Source organism: Lepidothrix coronata, unplaced genomic scaffold (genome assembly GCF_001604755.1).
Source record: "Lepidothrix coronata isolate B3197 unplaced genomic scaffold, Lepidothrix_coronata-1.0 Scaffold96, whole genome shotgun sequence".
NCBI lineage: Eukaryota > Metazoa > Chordata > Aves > Passeriformes > Pipridae > Lepidothrix > Lepidothrix coronata.
The window spans coordinates 1193437-1210622 of NW_016690276.1; the positions used below are offsets into that span (position 1 = coordinate 1193437).

At 39.9% G+C, this 17186-nt stretch overlaps 1 protein-coding gene across 2 annotated transcripts in view; it reads right to left on the minus strand.

Annotated features, from left to right (window-relative positions):
- UNC5C (unc-5 netrin receptor C) overlaps positions 1–17186 on the minus strand; it is a 255164-nt gene that overhangs the window by 78417 nt on the left and 159561 nt on the right. For both annotated transcript variants that reach the window (XM_017822256.1, XM_017822255.1), the window contains exon 2: positions 16320–16541. In XM_017822256.1, coding sequence (XP_017677745.1) covers positions 16320–16541 — 222 coding nt within the window. The remainder of the gene's footprint in view (positions 1–16319; positions 16542–17186) is intronic.

Sequence of the window (17186 nt, forward strand, 5' to 3'; positions counted from 1 at the left end):
TGATGGAGCCATGAACTTTGTTACCCAAGGGCTAAACAAGCAGACTCATAATGACCATACTGGTTAATAATGATTATGATATAGTCTTAACATTCAGGATACAAATGCTGTTTTCTGGTAGTCTGTGGATGATACAAAACTACACATTATGTAGCTCCCTCTGAAAGCACCAGCAGAACTTTTTCTCTCTGACTTCCTGAGATGCTTTCTAATTCAAAATAACATGCTACTCCAGCTAATGTCTTCTGGGACAGGTGTGAAGTACTGACAGGTTTCAGATTATTCAAAGTAATTTGGTCTCTGAGTAAAATCAACAGTTGTGTCATGACTAAAGAGACCACCTCTTTCTGCTTGCAAGCAAAAGATATCATTTTGTCTTTATCTCTAAGGTAAACTATTTTTCCTTGCGTTCAAAACATATCAAATCAGTTGGTGGTGCCACAAGATCATCTGGGATGTAAGGATTCACAGCCAGAACTCGAAGCTGCTTTCACCACTCCTTCCCACCACTGCTCACTGGCACCTCATTGCACAAACAGTTCACTGATTTAGGAGAAACCTTCTCACCAGATGAAATGCACCCAGCTTCAGACTCTGGGGCAAGCACAAAGAGATGCATTTCCTTTGTTGAACCAACTTATCCCTTTTGCTAACACACTTCAACATCACCCTTAATAGAAAATCTCTTTCTAGGCCAGATTACAAAAACTGCAATTTGCTGAGATTCCTCAGATAGCAACTGCCTTGTTACCAGCTGACATGCTGCTATACCTCAGATTTCAGAGGAGCTGACATACTCTGTCTGCTTTCATTCAGGAGTGTATTGCTTAACTATCTCACGTGGGCACCAAGTGCAGGAAGACCCTGGTTTCATCTTATGGCTGCTGAACCTGCTTCTGTGTCTACATCAAAGAACACTGGCTGGAGTAATGGGAAAAAAAAAAAAAAAAAAGCTGAACAACCCGCGTCTCAGTATTTCCAGACAATGTGACATGCTGCACCTGTCATTCAGGCAACTGCTTATCAAATTGTTGGATTATAGGTGCACAACCTCTGAGAGCAAAATTAGACTCACTTTATAAAATGAGTCCCTATATTTTGATCAAATATATTTAAGACAAGACATATTAAGAGATAAGTAATAATTTATGCAGCATATAGCCTGCCTGGTACTGGCCAATTCTACTTTGCCACTGTGCTAAGTAACAAAATGTCACCTTCTCACAGAGAGTATATCCTCTACCTTACCTTCTTTATTAGAAGTATATTTTTCAGACTAGTTCCTCATATGGCTAAGCTATACAGCAGGTGAAGATATGCAGCATATTTTTTTTTTTTAACACTCAAGTGAGCTGCATATTTTCAGAATTACAAAAATCACACAGATAGTGGAACAACCCACACAAAGTCAGGATCTTCCTATTTTAAAGCAATGCAACAACAAACACAGCTGAAGGGAAATAACAATAATGTGGGCAGCTGGAATGCTTAACAGGTTCCTTCTAATTTGTCTAAATCCATAAAGAGCTGACCAAAGGGATATCCCATACCATAGGATCACATGCTCAGCATACAAAGCTGGGAGAAGAAGAAGGAAGGTGGGGAATGTTTGGAGCAATGGCATTTGTCCTCCCAAATCACTGCTACGTGTGATGGAACCCTGCTTTCCTGGGAACACCTGCCTGCCCATGGGAAGTGGTGAATAAATTCTTTCTTTTTCTTTGCTTGCTTGTAAATTTTTGGTTTATCTATTAAACTGCCTTTACCTCAACCCAAGAGTTCCCTCACTTTTACCTGTCCAATCCTACTCCCCATCCCACTGCGGGGAGTGAGCAAGTGCCTCAGCTGCCAGCTGGGGCTAATGCACAACAACCAGTCAAAGATATACTTTTGCCCTAATAGTTTTCTGTCCAGTTCAGGATGGAGGACAGTTTACAAGAAGGCTCACAATGTTTGTCATAATTGGTCTGCACATATGTCCCAATCCAGCAAATTAAATAGGTTCTCCATATGTCAAAATTTTTGCCTATTTAGTAGCACAGCTTATTCAATCTTTCATTTCAATAAAATAAATGTGTCTCTGGGACTAATACAACCTGGGCTCTGAAAAGAAGTAGGAAGGAACCAGAAATTTACTTATTTCTGTATCTGCATGTTAATGAGGGATCAATGGGCAGAGAGAGGCAGAGGGCGGAGGGAGCCTTGCTCCATCTGTCTACTGCTGATGTGTGCAGCTGAATAAGCACAGGGAGAGGCACTAGCTGACAGTATATATCAAAACCAAAATTACTGCACCTTGTGGAGCAAAAGGAAGCATGAAAAGGGAGTCTTGCCTTACATAGGTGGTCTTTTACTGTAAGCTGTATCCTAGAAACACAACAAAGCAAAGACGCACTTCATACACACAGTCCCCAAGTGCTTAACGTAGCTGGCTATACAAACTGTGAAGTAGATTATCTGCTCTTCAGAGGCACAAATGTTATCTTTTTTTAATGTATGCAAATGTAATGTAATTGTAGATATTATGGTAGATTATTTGGTAACTGCAATAATAACTCATGGGTTCCATATTGCACTCACTGAAGTAATTGGCAAATTTCCCAATGATTTTAATAGAAACAGATTTGCCAATCAGACTCATTACTTCCTAGGGAAGCAAAAATGTCTCATAAGGTTCTACAACCATATATGATTGCACAAGACAATAAATGATCGCCATAAACATCAGAAAACAGAAAATTATTATCAATTAATCAAATGTTATTATCCAGCCTGGAGTCAGTCTAGGTCACAGAGTTAATATCTACACCTCACTGGGCATCGTTCTGCCAAGAAATTGTTTTGATGTATCTTGGCTGCCCTAACTGTTCAGCATTTGATATTAATACCCAGGATGTGTGAAAATATTCCTCAGGACTTTGATAGAGCAATTTTGGTGAAAGTGTTATACTGGCATGTGTTTGAACCCACTGGCACAACAGTAAACAGGAACTATTTAGTTGCAAGACTAAACCGCACTTATAGACTCTAAGAAACTGCATGGATAATTTGTTTATTTTCTCTGTAAGAAGTTCAAACAATTTCTGTGCTTTTGTGCTTTCATGTGCCCAAAAGGTATCTCATTAATTACGAGTCACATACTCCACAGAACACATTTCACAAGGAGATGGAACTTCATGACCTACTGGTCCGGAAAAAGACATTAGAATAATACCTGCATATAGATTGCAGGTATATTGCAGCCACTGTAAATAAGTATGGAAATATAGCCCATTTTCACAAAGGTAACTTGCAACCCTTCACACGTTCCATTTCCTGAAGTCAGTACTCAGAGCAACCTCCCAGGTATTCGGTGCTGTTGGTTCCCTTCCAGATTAGACAGGCACAAGTTCCCCCGACTGCATGCGACCCCAAATCTCCCTTCCCACTGGGCAGTGGGGACACAGAGGGCAGGGATGGAGTTTCCGGATGACGTAGAAGAGGCTTTGGGGAGACAGCAGAAAACAGCTCTGGGGCAGGGAGATTCCTCTGCACGTCCATGAAACACACAGCGCTATAGAATCAAATTATACAGCATGTAACTTAGAAAACCATGGTCTGTCCCCAGTCAAGTCCTCAATTTAGACGTTGTGAAAACTGTAGTGGCTTGTGCAGTCTTGAGATAAATCAGTGCCAGTTTGAAACAGGCTGTGCTTTCTTACTCACAGCTCCTTTTTCTAGTTATTAGCAGCAGGAGAGGGGCATGAAGGAATGAACTTTATGAATGTTGCTCAGTCAGGACAGATACGAATGATGTAAATATACATTCTTCTAAAATGCAAGATGAGAGTGGAAGAAAAATTCTGATACCAAAACAGAAAGTCAGATTTTTGCTATCATTTCAGGAGAAGCTGGATTATCTCCATAATATTTGGCAAAAAGGATGAAAGCATTTTCAGTTCTCATAGTCCTCATCTGTCTTAGATTTCATACAAAGCTGCACCCAAAAATACTTAAAACAGCATCATATTTTTTGCTTCACTGAAGTGGCCAAGACCACACATCAAAGTGGTATGACTGTAAACGGATTTCATAAAAGGTAAACAGATTGGTTTCTCATTATGCAGTCCTTTGTCCTTTGACCTTTAATGGTAAACTTTAAGTGACCAAAGCCAAGAATTATGATCATTTTACTCACTGATAGTCCAGAATGGCCTGTCTGATTTATTTAATTACTCATCACTGGTGCTATAAACAACCTGTCTCTCTAGCAGAAGTCCGATCATTTTACTTGGTAAAAAACCTTTTTACAAAGGTAAAAGAAAATCAGTGCTATATCAGAATTTAAATTTATTTACTCTCTTGCAGAGATGGATCCCTTGTAGTCAGAGAGTTATTCCACTCAAATATATCAGAGTACCTAAGCTATAGAATTTGATGTTTAAAAATGAATAAATAGGCTATGCACAAGAAGAATGGTTTCAAATATTTAAGTTCTTGCTGAGAAAAATGCACTCTGTGCACCGTAATGGGACAGAGATTATTGCGTAACTGCACACTTTGCCTATAGCTTATTTTCTATATAGTGTGTCTGTAACCTTAACAAAACACAGACAGAGAGAATTTAAAAGAGTAAACAGCTTTAACATCCAGTAATCTTTCACACTGTGACTGCAGGAACTTGGTTTTGTCTCAATACTGCTTTTCTGTAAATTGAGGCTTCCTGGAGATATGAAATGACTGCATGAAGATCACGAATAATTTCCCACAAATATTAGCTTAAATATTTAAATTAAAAGCTCTCAGCTATTTTTGCTCTCTTCATAACTTTCTCTTTAGGAAACAGACACATTCTTAACTCAAATTAACACAGGTGAAGGAAACAGCCTAATAAAGTCCAACTGCCTTAAAACCAATGTCAAGTTTGCACTGGTTTGCATCACTTACCTATGGTATCTAATTACCAGCTAATGTTACCAAGTTAAGCTAAAATCCCAGCTCCCCTAATATTTTTTAACTGACTGACTTACACAAAAATTACAAAGGACTGTCTTCAGAAGGATTTTACTTTGAACTGGAATTAAAGAACAAGCATTCTGTTCGGGTTTTGTTTTTTAGTGAAAACAAGGCTTTTTTGTTCTTTCCTGTTAACATCTGAAGGACTAAGTTGTGTAAGATGCTGGGAAGATTTCAAAAGGGAGTTCATGAATGCTGATGGAAAACAAACCGTGTGCCCTGGTCCCTACCAGCATGGTGGAGGTGGGCAGCACAGTCCTGTGGGTTTATCCCCTTGGGGGAGGTAAAACAGCCCCTCTACTGTCTTCTTCCCTGGCCAACCTTGGCAGCTCATTGCTTTACATCACCCTTGAACTATTGTTGTTTAATACCATAGAACATTGGATTGCTTATTCTTTGCTTATAAACAGTTCAGAGACAAAGGAAAAACACTTCCTCCTTTGTTTTTTAATGAAGGTTATTTTCTGGTTGACAGCAGTTTTTGCAAATATGTACAAATTGTTCCAAAATGCATTATTATCTTCCACATGTAACAACATGTGCCTATGGTTGCCGCATTCTTTTTTCCTTTTTCCTGGTTCAAAAGTAATAATCTCCAGGGTAGCAGGACTCCAAAGAAAACCTCCCTACAAACATAAATTTACATTCAAGCATAGGCATCATAATTTCTGAAATCACATAGGCTGAGGTCTAGGAGCAGAAACAAATGCAAGTCGATGCATTTTGACCCAAGCCATCCTGACACTAAGAAACCCTGGGTGGAATACCCATGCAATTCCCTGCCTGGCTGGTGTTGCTTACAGGAATTGAGAAGACGACAGGTCATCCACATAGAAAAGCATGAGTATGAGCTCTTAGCAGCTCCAGCTTTTGGGTCAAAGCCCAGTCTCCCCTTCTTTTGATTGAGGCACATGCAGCTGAGAAAAGACACTGTTTTGGTTTTTTTCAAGGGCCAGGAAAAAAATGTGCCAATGGTTCATGTGTCACTTAAAGCTGCAGTTGAGACTTCACAAAGAAAATCTGTGCATTTTTTATTTCTGGTTCAGAGGATTTACATGCTCTTTCTAATGATCTGGGCCTTCAGCAGTGGGTAATGCTTCCCAGTCCCCAGCTTAGTGCTCATGCAAAATTGAAGCACTTCTGAGGCAGTTTAGAGCCTACAGATGAATCTCAATGTGCAAAAAGAAATAATGGTTGTTTAGCACTTCACAAGAAGCAGCAGAGGAAATTATGAAAAAAAAAAAAAAGAAATCTATTGAACTTCAAACATCTGGGAAACCAACAACAAGCATCTGAATTTTGAACAGCATGTTTACATTTCCTTTGCATAGTGGAGGGGGCAGGGTTTGTGTGTAAATTTATATATAAAAATATACACCAAGGTGTTTATACTACTGACTTACTGACATATACATGTTATATATATATATATAAAATATGTATCTGCACATGTATGTATGTACCACATCCACTCTGCATGGTTTTGAGAAGCAGAGACAACTTGAAAATGCCTTATTCCTGTGAACTTGATGCAATGACACAGTTCAATGGCTGGTGCAGCTATTGTGGGAACAAGGACAGTCTCAATGTGACACAAGGGGTCACTCGGGAGCCTTCCTCAGCAGTTGTTTTCCTATTTTTTTAGTCCACCATATGCAGAAACGGCAGGTTGGGGGAGAAGTTTAAGAGCCCCACCGTTTTTTGCTGTTGTTTTTCTGCACACTGGGGATGGCATTTCACAGCTGATTTACATATCTTGAAAAAAAAAAAACCTAAAAGGAAAAGAAGAAAAAGGCGAGCAGCTGCTTTTAAAGCAGCTTTGTCCAGTGCGCTGTCAATTGAAGTGACTTTCTCCAGACAGAGTTGAAGCTCTGGGAATTTACTGTCTGCTCTGCCATCCAGCATGATTTCAGGGCTGTGCCAGGGCAGCAGTCAAAACACCAGCTCCTGAACACCATCATGTTATTCTTAGTTTGTAGCAAACAAAAGAACTGTTGCAGGAAAGCGTGCAAAAAGGCAGCCTGGTGGTCACAGTCATTTGGTGTGTACATGTTTCTGGATGCAGCACAGTTCATGATACTCGTCAGCTAGAGCGAAGCACCAGGGATGCAAGCAAGTTCCTCTGCAGATCCATGTGACTTTGACTAAAAAATAGACCTTTTCAATTATGTAAGTAAATGCTATCAATAGTATCCCTGTAACTATTGCTGTTTTCTTTTATAATTTTTTTCTAGGTACCCACCACTCTGTGTTCCAATACCGATTTCCACCCTAGTTGAAAAACAAAAGCATTAAAACCAAACCCCAAAGCAAGCCTGATCCACTTCTAGGCATCACTATTCTTCAGGGCTGGCAGTTCTTACTCTTCTTCAGAGGAGGGCACAGCAACCGACCCAGGTGCAGCATCAGCACTCATTACAGAAACATCATTATACATGACACTGGGAAGCCAAAACCTACAATCAAGCAGCCAAGATCGTCTCTGAAATCAAAACCTGGGAGCAAATAATAGAAGAAGCTGCAAAAGCCTGAAGATCAGTATTCAGGGGGTAGAAGAGACAAAGAAGAGTCTGACAAAGGACTCTCTCTTTGCTCTCACAATCAAAATATGAAGAGGGATGAGAAGTTATGAGGAATTCTGAAAGGCGTCCCATCAAAACCTGTGGAGAAAGAGCTGTATATAACCTTGCAGTCCTGCTGGTACCTACCACATCATGCTGCTCATTTATGTACAAAACACAAATGCATGGGAATGACAAAATGAGAATGAGCAATGAACCTGTAAAGGTAGCACAAAATTAGATCCTGTATGGGTCAGAGCTGCATGGCTGCATGTGACAGCCACCTCTCTTTTCCTTGCCACGTTAGTGATGATTTGGTACTCTGTCAGCATAGTGAAAAAATCTCACTAAAGCTGATCTATGTGCAAAGGTTGCTACATACAATTGTTTTTGTTGGGGTTTTTTTGGTGGTTGTTGGGGTTTTGTTTGTTTGCTGTGGTTTTGTTGGGGTTTTTTTGAAAAAAGAAAAAAAAAGAAAGAGGAAAGGATTTCTCCAACGGATTTTAAGCAACAGGAATTCTTCTTCAGATAAAGATTTCATCGCCTAATGAGCTGATAGAGGAAAATATAGAAGATACCACTCAGGTAACTGAGATACCAGCTTAGGCATCAAGGGAGTCTGGACACCAATGGAGTTACCAAGACTCCAAGGTGTCTAAACAGTGTTAGACTACAGCCAGACCATTTGGCTGCATCAGACTATAACTTGTTTGCTTAGAAGATAAAGTAAGGTATACATTTGACCTTTCATTTCCCGGAATATTTTCAGGTATTTTTGCAGAGAAACTACAGATCTACTAGTCCTGCTCATTCTCCCATTTAATTAACTGAAAAAGCTACATTTATACAATGCAAGTGTTCCTGTAAGGGTGCTACTGACCGCAGCACCTTTTTATGACAGCACACAAGATCTTGCCTATGCTCTTCTTTTCCACCATTACCATATCCAAAAAACATTTGTTTTCCATTTAGGACAGTGGGCGCAGGATAGAGACGAAGCTTTGGGACTCACTTCCAAATCAAGATCACATTTATCAGCCTTTCAGGAATCAGACCACCCTCGCAACGGGGGCTCCAGATCCCACACAAAGGGCGTTTGGCTCTAAAGGAGCCAGGGGACATGGATGGAAAAAGGAAGCATTGCTGCTCAAAGCTGTGGCTAGTCTGAAGCTGTGGTGGGTGGACTGATGTCAGAGGATGTCTTTTGGGGAATTAATGGGATTATGAGTGTGTAACAAAGGGTTTAATGAAGGAAAAACTTGCAGGAGATAAGACGTAGGCTGGAAGTATTCAGAGGGCTATCCTCAAATGCTTCAGATGAATGCACTAGGCATCCATATTCCTCTTCTAATTATTTTAAATAACTTTATTTCCTGTCTCAGATTTGTTTCCCTAGAAGCCCACAGGAAACCTCCAGGACAATTTCACGAACAGCTGTAGATAGGAAGTTAATGCTGTAGTAAGAAATGAATAAATATCCTAAAGCTTTTATCTTTTGGTCCCAAAGCACTTTGCAGAGGTAAATAACAGAGACATTGAGTGATTTGCACAGACACATGGTGAATACAAAGAAAATTTGGAATAGGCAAATGACCCTTCCCATGGGCCCATTATGACTCAGTGGAAGAGCATGAGAGGGATTAACTTGCAGGAAGAGTAGCTCTCTCTGCACCCCGGTTAGCATCCCTGAGTACCCTGAAGGATAGAGCAAGTGCCAAGGCTGGGAGAGCCTGCTTTAGTCAGCTTAGCAGCAGGAGGGCAGAGGGTTTGCAACGTCCATAGCTGCTGTCTGCAATGGTAGCTGGGCATACACCCCTACAGGGAAAGGGCAGCATTAGCAGAAGGACAGGCAGGTCTCAACTGTTGTGAACACAAAATCACAGAATTATAGAATCAACTGGGTTGGAAAAGACCTCTGAGATCATCAAGTCAAAAAGAAGGTGTCTAGGTCTAACAGCTGGAAGCAGCCTTCCACAAAGACTTAGATGGACAAAAACTCCACATACAACAGTTTAATTAAATAAGAAATCAATGATATGTTAATGCACATATTATAAGTGAACACTATACTCAGTAGCATCTAAACCCCAAATCCCCAAATCTTTTGCAGGCCTCTATATAAAAACATAAGTTCCCTGGGCTTGGGGGGTTGTTTGGTACTGGCTATAAGATTTGCCTCCAGAATCAGGTATCTGGTCCAATGGTCTTGTTCCGTACGTAAAAGTTTATTTCCCTTCTTTAAGTATGTGCTGACTTTAGCAATTTCTCCACTCACTTCAACAAAAAAACCTACTATTTTAAATGAATATCCTCCAAAATGGTGACTCTCCCTCTCTGTGTGTTTCTTTTGATGCTTCCAAAATGGCTATTTTTTCTATCCAAATATATTAATTACTCGAGACAAAAGCACAAACTTTGTCTGCTTGAAAAAATTGTCTGCAGCAGCTTTGTTGTTGGGCATTCTCTTGATCTGGGTGTGCTGGAAACCATGTTCCCAGCACCTGATTTTGAAGATGCAAACTGTGAGAAAACTTCTCTTGCAGCAGTGATGGGCACATGGCTCCTACTCTCCAGGGAGTGACAGGCAGAATGAAGATGTTCCAAGTCACAGCAAAAAATGGCTGCAAATTAAATTTCAAGTAGGAAAAAAACACGAGTTTCTTCATATATTTTATGTAAGTAAACAGCCTGTTTACTGGAACCCCAGAGGGTTCCAGTTCTTTGGAGAACTAGAGTTGTGTGCTTCTTTGTGCACCAGCTGCAGCCTTTCACACCATACACATAAGCATGTTTCATTCCCAGCATCCTTCCAAAGAGGGGACAGACTTCAAATTACAAAAGAAAATGGACTGTGATATCAATTCTAACCCACATCTCAAAACTATTATTAGGAGCATTTGGGAAGACACATATTTAAATTTCCTTGAAATGAGCTGGATTAGGGCAGAGTATGGAAAGAGCAGAGCTAAAAATTGGCAATATGTTGCTGAGAAATAATTATTTTGTATACGGGTGCTTGATGTTTGTAACTGATTTGATCCAATGATAAACAGAAAATAAAACTACTTGTGACAACAGCGGAATGAAAATAATCCTTTTTTATGATGTGTTGTTACCCTTACTAACATAACCCCAAGGTATTCTATCCCAGATACTCAAAATATTGTAGGCAGAATTCAGCATTATATGTCATATATTTAGTGAAGTTAATAGGGACAGTGGCCACATTTGTTCAGAAAAATAGCTTTTTTCCTTATCTTTTGGATTCTTCAAAAATAATACAGAGAATTAGGAGGCTACAGCAGTTCAAGAAGCAAAAAGAGATTAAGGAAGAAAAATGTGCAGAGAAGGAAAACAGCAGTAAGGAAAGGAAGATCTATGGGTCACAGAAAACAAGTAAAACATTTTCCCTCCACATTTCTCTCCCTGAGCTGTACTTACTTGGGGATTGGGGGCACTTGAATTTTGTATTTGGACTGCCAAATGAAGTTCCTCAACACTGTTATTCAAAGAAGTGCTATACTAAAAAATAAGGGTCTTTCTTATTTATAAAATATACTAAGACAAAAGAACACAACTTCTCAGAAAGAGAGGCTATATGATGATCTTTGCTGTACAATCAGAAGTCCCAGCTTAAACAATGTCTGTGACTTTTGTCATTAGGGCAATGCAGCCTTCTAAAATGTGGTGTCACAAACATCAAAATAAATGGGTTTCAGGAGATGTACACACAGAGAGGAAGACAAAGCGACAGAGCATTTTGTGCTGGAAGTGATTTTCCTGCCTCTATACATGGTGACAGAAGAGCAGAGACAGTCACTGTGAATGTTTCCCCACTGCTGTTGCGGCTGCAGCATCTTGTAAGAGATGTTTTAAAGGCAAAAGGGCAGATGTCAATCTTTGATCTTTCTGTTGAGAAGGTGATCTATTAAAGATTTAGCTAGCTGGGTACCTACTCCCTCGACAGGCTGCCAAACTCATTGCTTAAGGTAACAAACTCCTATTTGCCAGATCAATGCTGACCCTATGTCAAAAACTTGGTCTCCTTTTGTCAAACGTGCAAGTCATCCAAAAAATACTTTATTAACGGGGAAAGGTAACGGTAGGAGGTAAGCACCGGAGTCACAGTGGTGGCTATGTGAAGAAACTGAAACAAAGAAGTCTGAGATTTTTGTCTGAAAAGAAGTGCATACTTTTACATTTCAGTGCAGTTTGATAAATCCTCTTAATCAGACAAAAATCTTATTTTGAGACAGATTCTAACTTTTATCATTTTTGCTGATTTGTGGGGAGGCAGAGAGTTGAAGGGGCAGATGAAGGGAAAGTCCTTGGAGCAACTGATCCTCCTTGCTGAAGCCTGTATGGCACTGGGGATGCTCCTGGAGGAAATTAGGTTTTTAAGCATGGGAAAAAGGACTACTGACATCACCTTTTCCTTTAGAGAGCCTGCCTCAGCATACTTTTTCTCTGAGATTGGACAGATCAGCCTGTTTGTTTTGCATTAGCTGGAGCTTCAGGCTAGCCTTGAGTCCTTATTCACCCTTGCTGCTATTTGGGAACATGAAGGAGGTCATCAGCAAACTACCCAAGTCTTCCTCTCCCTATGCAGCCCAGCAAAAGAAGACAGACAATGCAGGCAAACAATAATGCCAGTTGAATTGCCCAATATGTCTATTTAATTAGCACTTAGAAGAGTCACAAATGTTTTCTCCTTGTTTGAAGGAGAGAGAAGAAGAACATGTCCCTGGCCTTGCAGAGGGCAAGAGGGGGTTTATAGATCGTTTTACCTTAACAGTCATGGGGAAAGTATTACAACACATATACAAATTGAAAAGAGAAAAAAAAGCTTCAGATTTTTTTCTGGGTTTTTTTGGTACATCACTGGGATGTGGGGTTTGCTTTAGCAGCATTTAATCCCTCTGGACAAATGAAAGAGGTGTAAGACACTGATTTTCTATATACTCGCAATTCTCCCACCACTGCAGAATTGGTGTGTGTGTCTCAGAAAATATTTCTCCATAAAAACCACACATGCAAAATAAAACCATAGAATCATAGAATAGTTTGGGTTGGAAGGGACCTCTAAAGTCATCTAGTCCAAACCCCCTGCAATGAGCAGGGACATCTTCAACTAGATCAGGTTTCTCAGAGCCCCATTCAGCCCTTCCATGAATGTTTCCAGGGATGGGGCATCTATCACCTCTCTGGGCAACCCATTTCAGTGTTTTGCCATCCTCATTACAGAAAAAAAATCTTTTGTCATAGTAATTTTCAGAGGTAATTTGGAAAATGTGCAGAAACACAAATTACTCTAACAACTATTGATGCTATTGAACTTCCTGTCCTGAGAAAATGGAATTTTCTTGCCCCCTCCCTCCCCAAAGCATCAGTTCTGCAGTGTTCCTTTTATTTTTGTTGCTGTTATCTTTTGTGACAGTCAGCCATAAAATCAAATGTGTTCCCTCAAAACAACTCTCATCTTTGTTTTTTAAAACCAGTGTTCTTTTTCTTTTCCACATTAATCGGAAAATATTCCAGTAAAGACAATAAAAAGACCATGCCCTGCCTTGTATTTCATGTACATGAGAAACAAAAGAGTCGAAGATGTTCACTAGACATTTCTAACGCACACATCTGACTTGTTTATGAAAATGCTTAGCCTCTTCCATAAAGAAGAAAAATTCCAGTGAGTCTGAGGATTAAAAACAGAATGTAATGATCTTCTGTGTAAAGTAAAGCCTCTGGTTTCTCAGACTCAATCAGTGTAAAATATTTTGCAAGGCTCCCTTTTCAGGCCAACTTAATTAAATAAAGTGGTACTAGAACACCCTGTCACTATTACAGTTCCCATCCTTTCCAACCAGAAGGCAACTCCCACAGAGTCCCTGTGCATGTTCTTTACAGCAATGGTTTACCTACTGATTAAAAATATCCCACAGTGCAAAGTGCATATAGCTATTGCTCTTATTCTGTACCTTCTCTCCGTTACAAAGAAAAAAATACATAGGAAAATTATATAAATATTTATTTTCCCCTCTTAAAACTTAACCATCTTAATATATTCAACATTTCTATATTCTCATTTCAATGAGAGCTTGGCTGCACTCTCATTCCATCTCTTGTACCATTGCTATTGCTGTGCTGTTTTCTCTGGCCTTATCAATGACAGAAACAAATTTGCCTTATAAGAAGAGTTAATCATCTCTACATAGATTTCATTCCTGGGCACAGGCTCAAAGTCCATGAACACATAATCTTTTGCAAATCAAAACCTATTTCTCTCTTTCATGCATCATTTACAATCCCAAGATGATGTACTGCTAGCATCACACCTGTATTTTAGTTCGCTTTCTTCCTGATTACCCGTCCTTTAGAAAAGAAAGCAAAAGTGACCTTTACTTTTTTCCTCTCATATTTTATTGTCTGTTTGCCTTCTTTTCCCTTGCTTTGCTTGTCTATGCAAAGAACTGAAAGAAAAAGCCTGGTTCAAAACCAGCAGCAGAATACCTCCTCAGCATGTTCCTCTTCATAAGGAGGCAGAAGAGACCTTAGGAACAGTAAAATACCAGAAAAAAACAAAGCACCTAGTTTTCAGTTGCTGGGATCACACAACAGACCCAGCAGAAATACTGTGTAACTGAGATCCCTTTGAGTCCCAGGTCCCCCATATAAAGGCTAGACCTAACCTGGTGTGTGGACAATTTCTCCTGCCTCTCGCAATTCTGAAGGCAGCAGCAGCAGCAGCAGTGTAGGCTTGGACTGCCATCCTTACGTCACCCTTTGAGCAGCTCAGTCATTACTGCTGTGCCCTAGGTTACAACTGCAATAGCTAGTCAAAAATAGCAAAAGAAACCAAAATAGTCTCAAAAGTGATAGAGTCAAAGAGCTTTGCAATACAAGCTGCCAAGCCAATACCTTCCTTCTTTGGGCACCAGAATGAATTCTCACAGTCACTGTCTCCTGCAATTTTTTTCTCTGGCTTCCTCTGCAGCAAATATATTTTCCTGAGCTTCCATTGCTTTGAAGAAGATAGTATTTTACAGCTACCTTAAATAAATTACCCATTTCTCTAACAATTATGTGCCATGAGCCCTAGATTCTGAGCCTGCTTACAGGAAGGTGCACAAACACTGCAGTTGTGACATGCATTAACCAATATTCTGGCAACAACCAGGGTGAATGACAAATTTGGGTTTTGATGACAGTTTCATTTTAACAAGCTATTACTGTGACTAGGTTTGTGGCTCTTGTGCTAATAATCTGATGTGCACAGCTTTGACACCCTCTTCCCCTCACCCAACTCCAGTAGATTATCTTAATCTTTAATTGGATATGTTTTTCATTTGCATATAATTACTGCTGTTTGTTATGCAAAACATTTGTTCTCTAATATATTCTGGTGCATCTTGAATTTTCAAGACTGGTCTTCTACAACTTGTAGAATGCAATTTGCTTTACGGCATCACAAAGTTCTCCCACGATGAGATTTTTGAGAAAAAAGAATGAATTTTTCATCTCTAGTGAAACATTTTCCTGTTTCTAAATGGTGATGTTAATAAAAGCTTAAAAAATTAACCCAGTCGTAGATGTCCTCCTGTTTGTCCTTTTTCATTCCCTTGGCCTCCCCTGAAGATGGATTAAGGAACTCAATTATTTTTGTTTTGTTTCTTTTAGTTTTTATGCTACAGTCAACTTGTGGAAAAGCCAATTCTTACAAACAAACAAACAAACAGGCCCAAAGTTTAATACAGACTTTTTTCTACAGCCTTTTTTCCTACACCCACCTTCTCTTTTTCAAGTGGGAGCATCAAGAAAAGCTTATGCTTTTGATCTCTGTGCAAATAAATGAGCTAAAACAAATAAAACCCGGTTCACAAGAGACTTCCAAAACATCTGGTAGAGTTATTTTTCAAAGTAATTAGACCAAGTGGTGGTGTAATTCCCAAATGAAAGGTACCTTCTTGCTTGGTATCCAGTTATTTCTCAGAGCCATCAAAACAGCAGTAAGTTCTGCTTCTCTCCTTGCATGTGTCTCAAACTCTATTGATTACCAGTCTTACCAAACACTGGTTTATTACCCAAATTCTTAAAACTTTTTTTTTTTGATACTGAGGATCCTGTTTTACTTCCATGAATGTCAGTGCGATTTCTGGTATTAACTGAGGAAGGATGCTAACCTACCGTAGCTCTCCTTCATACAGGCTCTAAAGAACAGGCAGGAAAGTGTAATGAATAACGGCCAGGTGCTTGCTCTGGATCAATACACTGCTCTAAAGTGTGCCCAGGTGTGCCTTCTCCTTCTTTCTTGCTGGAAGCTGATTAAATTTCTCCTTTTTTTCCTCATATCTCCCCAAGAAAACATCATTCTAGAAATAACCTAATTGCTCTTTGACACTTTGGGAAGAATGTGGTCTGTGACAACACAGTGCAACCACTGTGCATTTGTGACACTGGGGAAGTGAGTAGAGAGTAGAGCTGTCTAAGAAAGCAATTCCATTTTTTTTGTGCATGGTTTTCCTGGTTTATTTGGTTTCAAACTTGGTCAGGGTGCTCTACAACTGACTGCAATTCACTAACTGACCTGCATGCAGACACCACCTCTATGCTATGAGAGTAATGTTCTGTAATGCCAGATACAGAATTCACAGCTGTATCAGGAGTGAAGAAAAGTAGCTGCCATATGAAACAGCTGGTAGATTACAAAGTGGGCTTGATATTAATGCTTTTTAATTCTCATCCCTTCAAGACATAACACAAACTCACCAGAGGTTTCATCTACTCTCTCATCCACCACATGGTCCTTCTGATGAACCCACTCGCTGTTGCACTTAAAATAGATCTGTGTTGCTGGACTTGCTTTGCAGTACAGATTCACCGGCTTGTTCTTCACAATGTAAGCCTCCTCGGGTTCGATGAGGAAGTGGGGCAATGGCTCTGGGGGGTCAGATGGAAAAGTTTCCGGAAGTTCATGAAAAAAATCATCATCTGTAGAGAAGGGACAAATAGGACAAATGAAACAACCAAAATTCAGCTGCCAAACACTTGCAAACCCTTCCTGAAAATTTCAAAAGGCGCATCATTTTTGAATAAAATGTTGTCTTTGGAGCACTCCTAGACTGAGGCTTAAAATGCACTGCTGTTTTTATACAAGAAGAAATTGTTCTTTACATCCTGAGCTTTCTTTCCTCTATGTGATGTGATAGGGATGTGCACATTCACACGTCTGGGATTGGTCCTTTGTTATCAGCAGCAGCAATACTAGCAATAAAGCATTATGTTAGCGCTTGGGAGAGTTGCCTGCAAAACCGTAAAAAGAAATAATAGAAACTTTTGGAGGCTTCAAGGTCAGACTTTTCAATAGTGACTTATCACAATGCTTAATCAGGTGCGTGCAACAGCCAGTGCCAGCTGAGGCTGGTACAAATAGGAAATAGCACCTTTCGTTTCAGATGAGCAATTTGAAATCTCCTCTAAGGGCAAAAGACTAAATGCAAGTCCAGTCTGCACCTCTTTGTTCATACTCTGACTCTCCTGCTAAGACTGCTAATGAAGGTGCCAAGCTATGCTTTACGTACTTTGTCTGTAGGACATTTGTCTGTGCAGTCCTTGCTACAGAGAGGACTTGTGAGC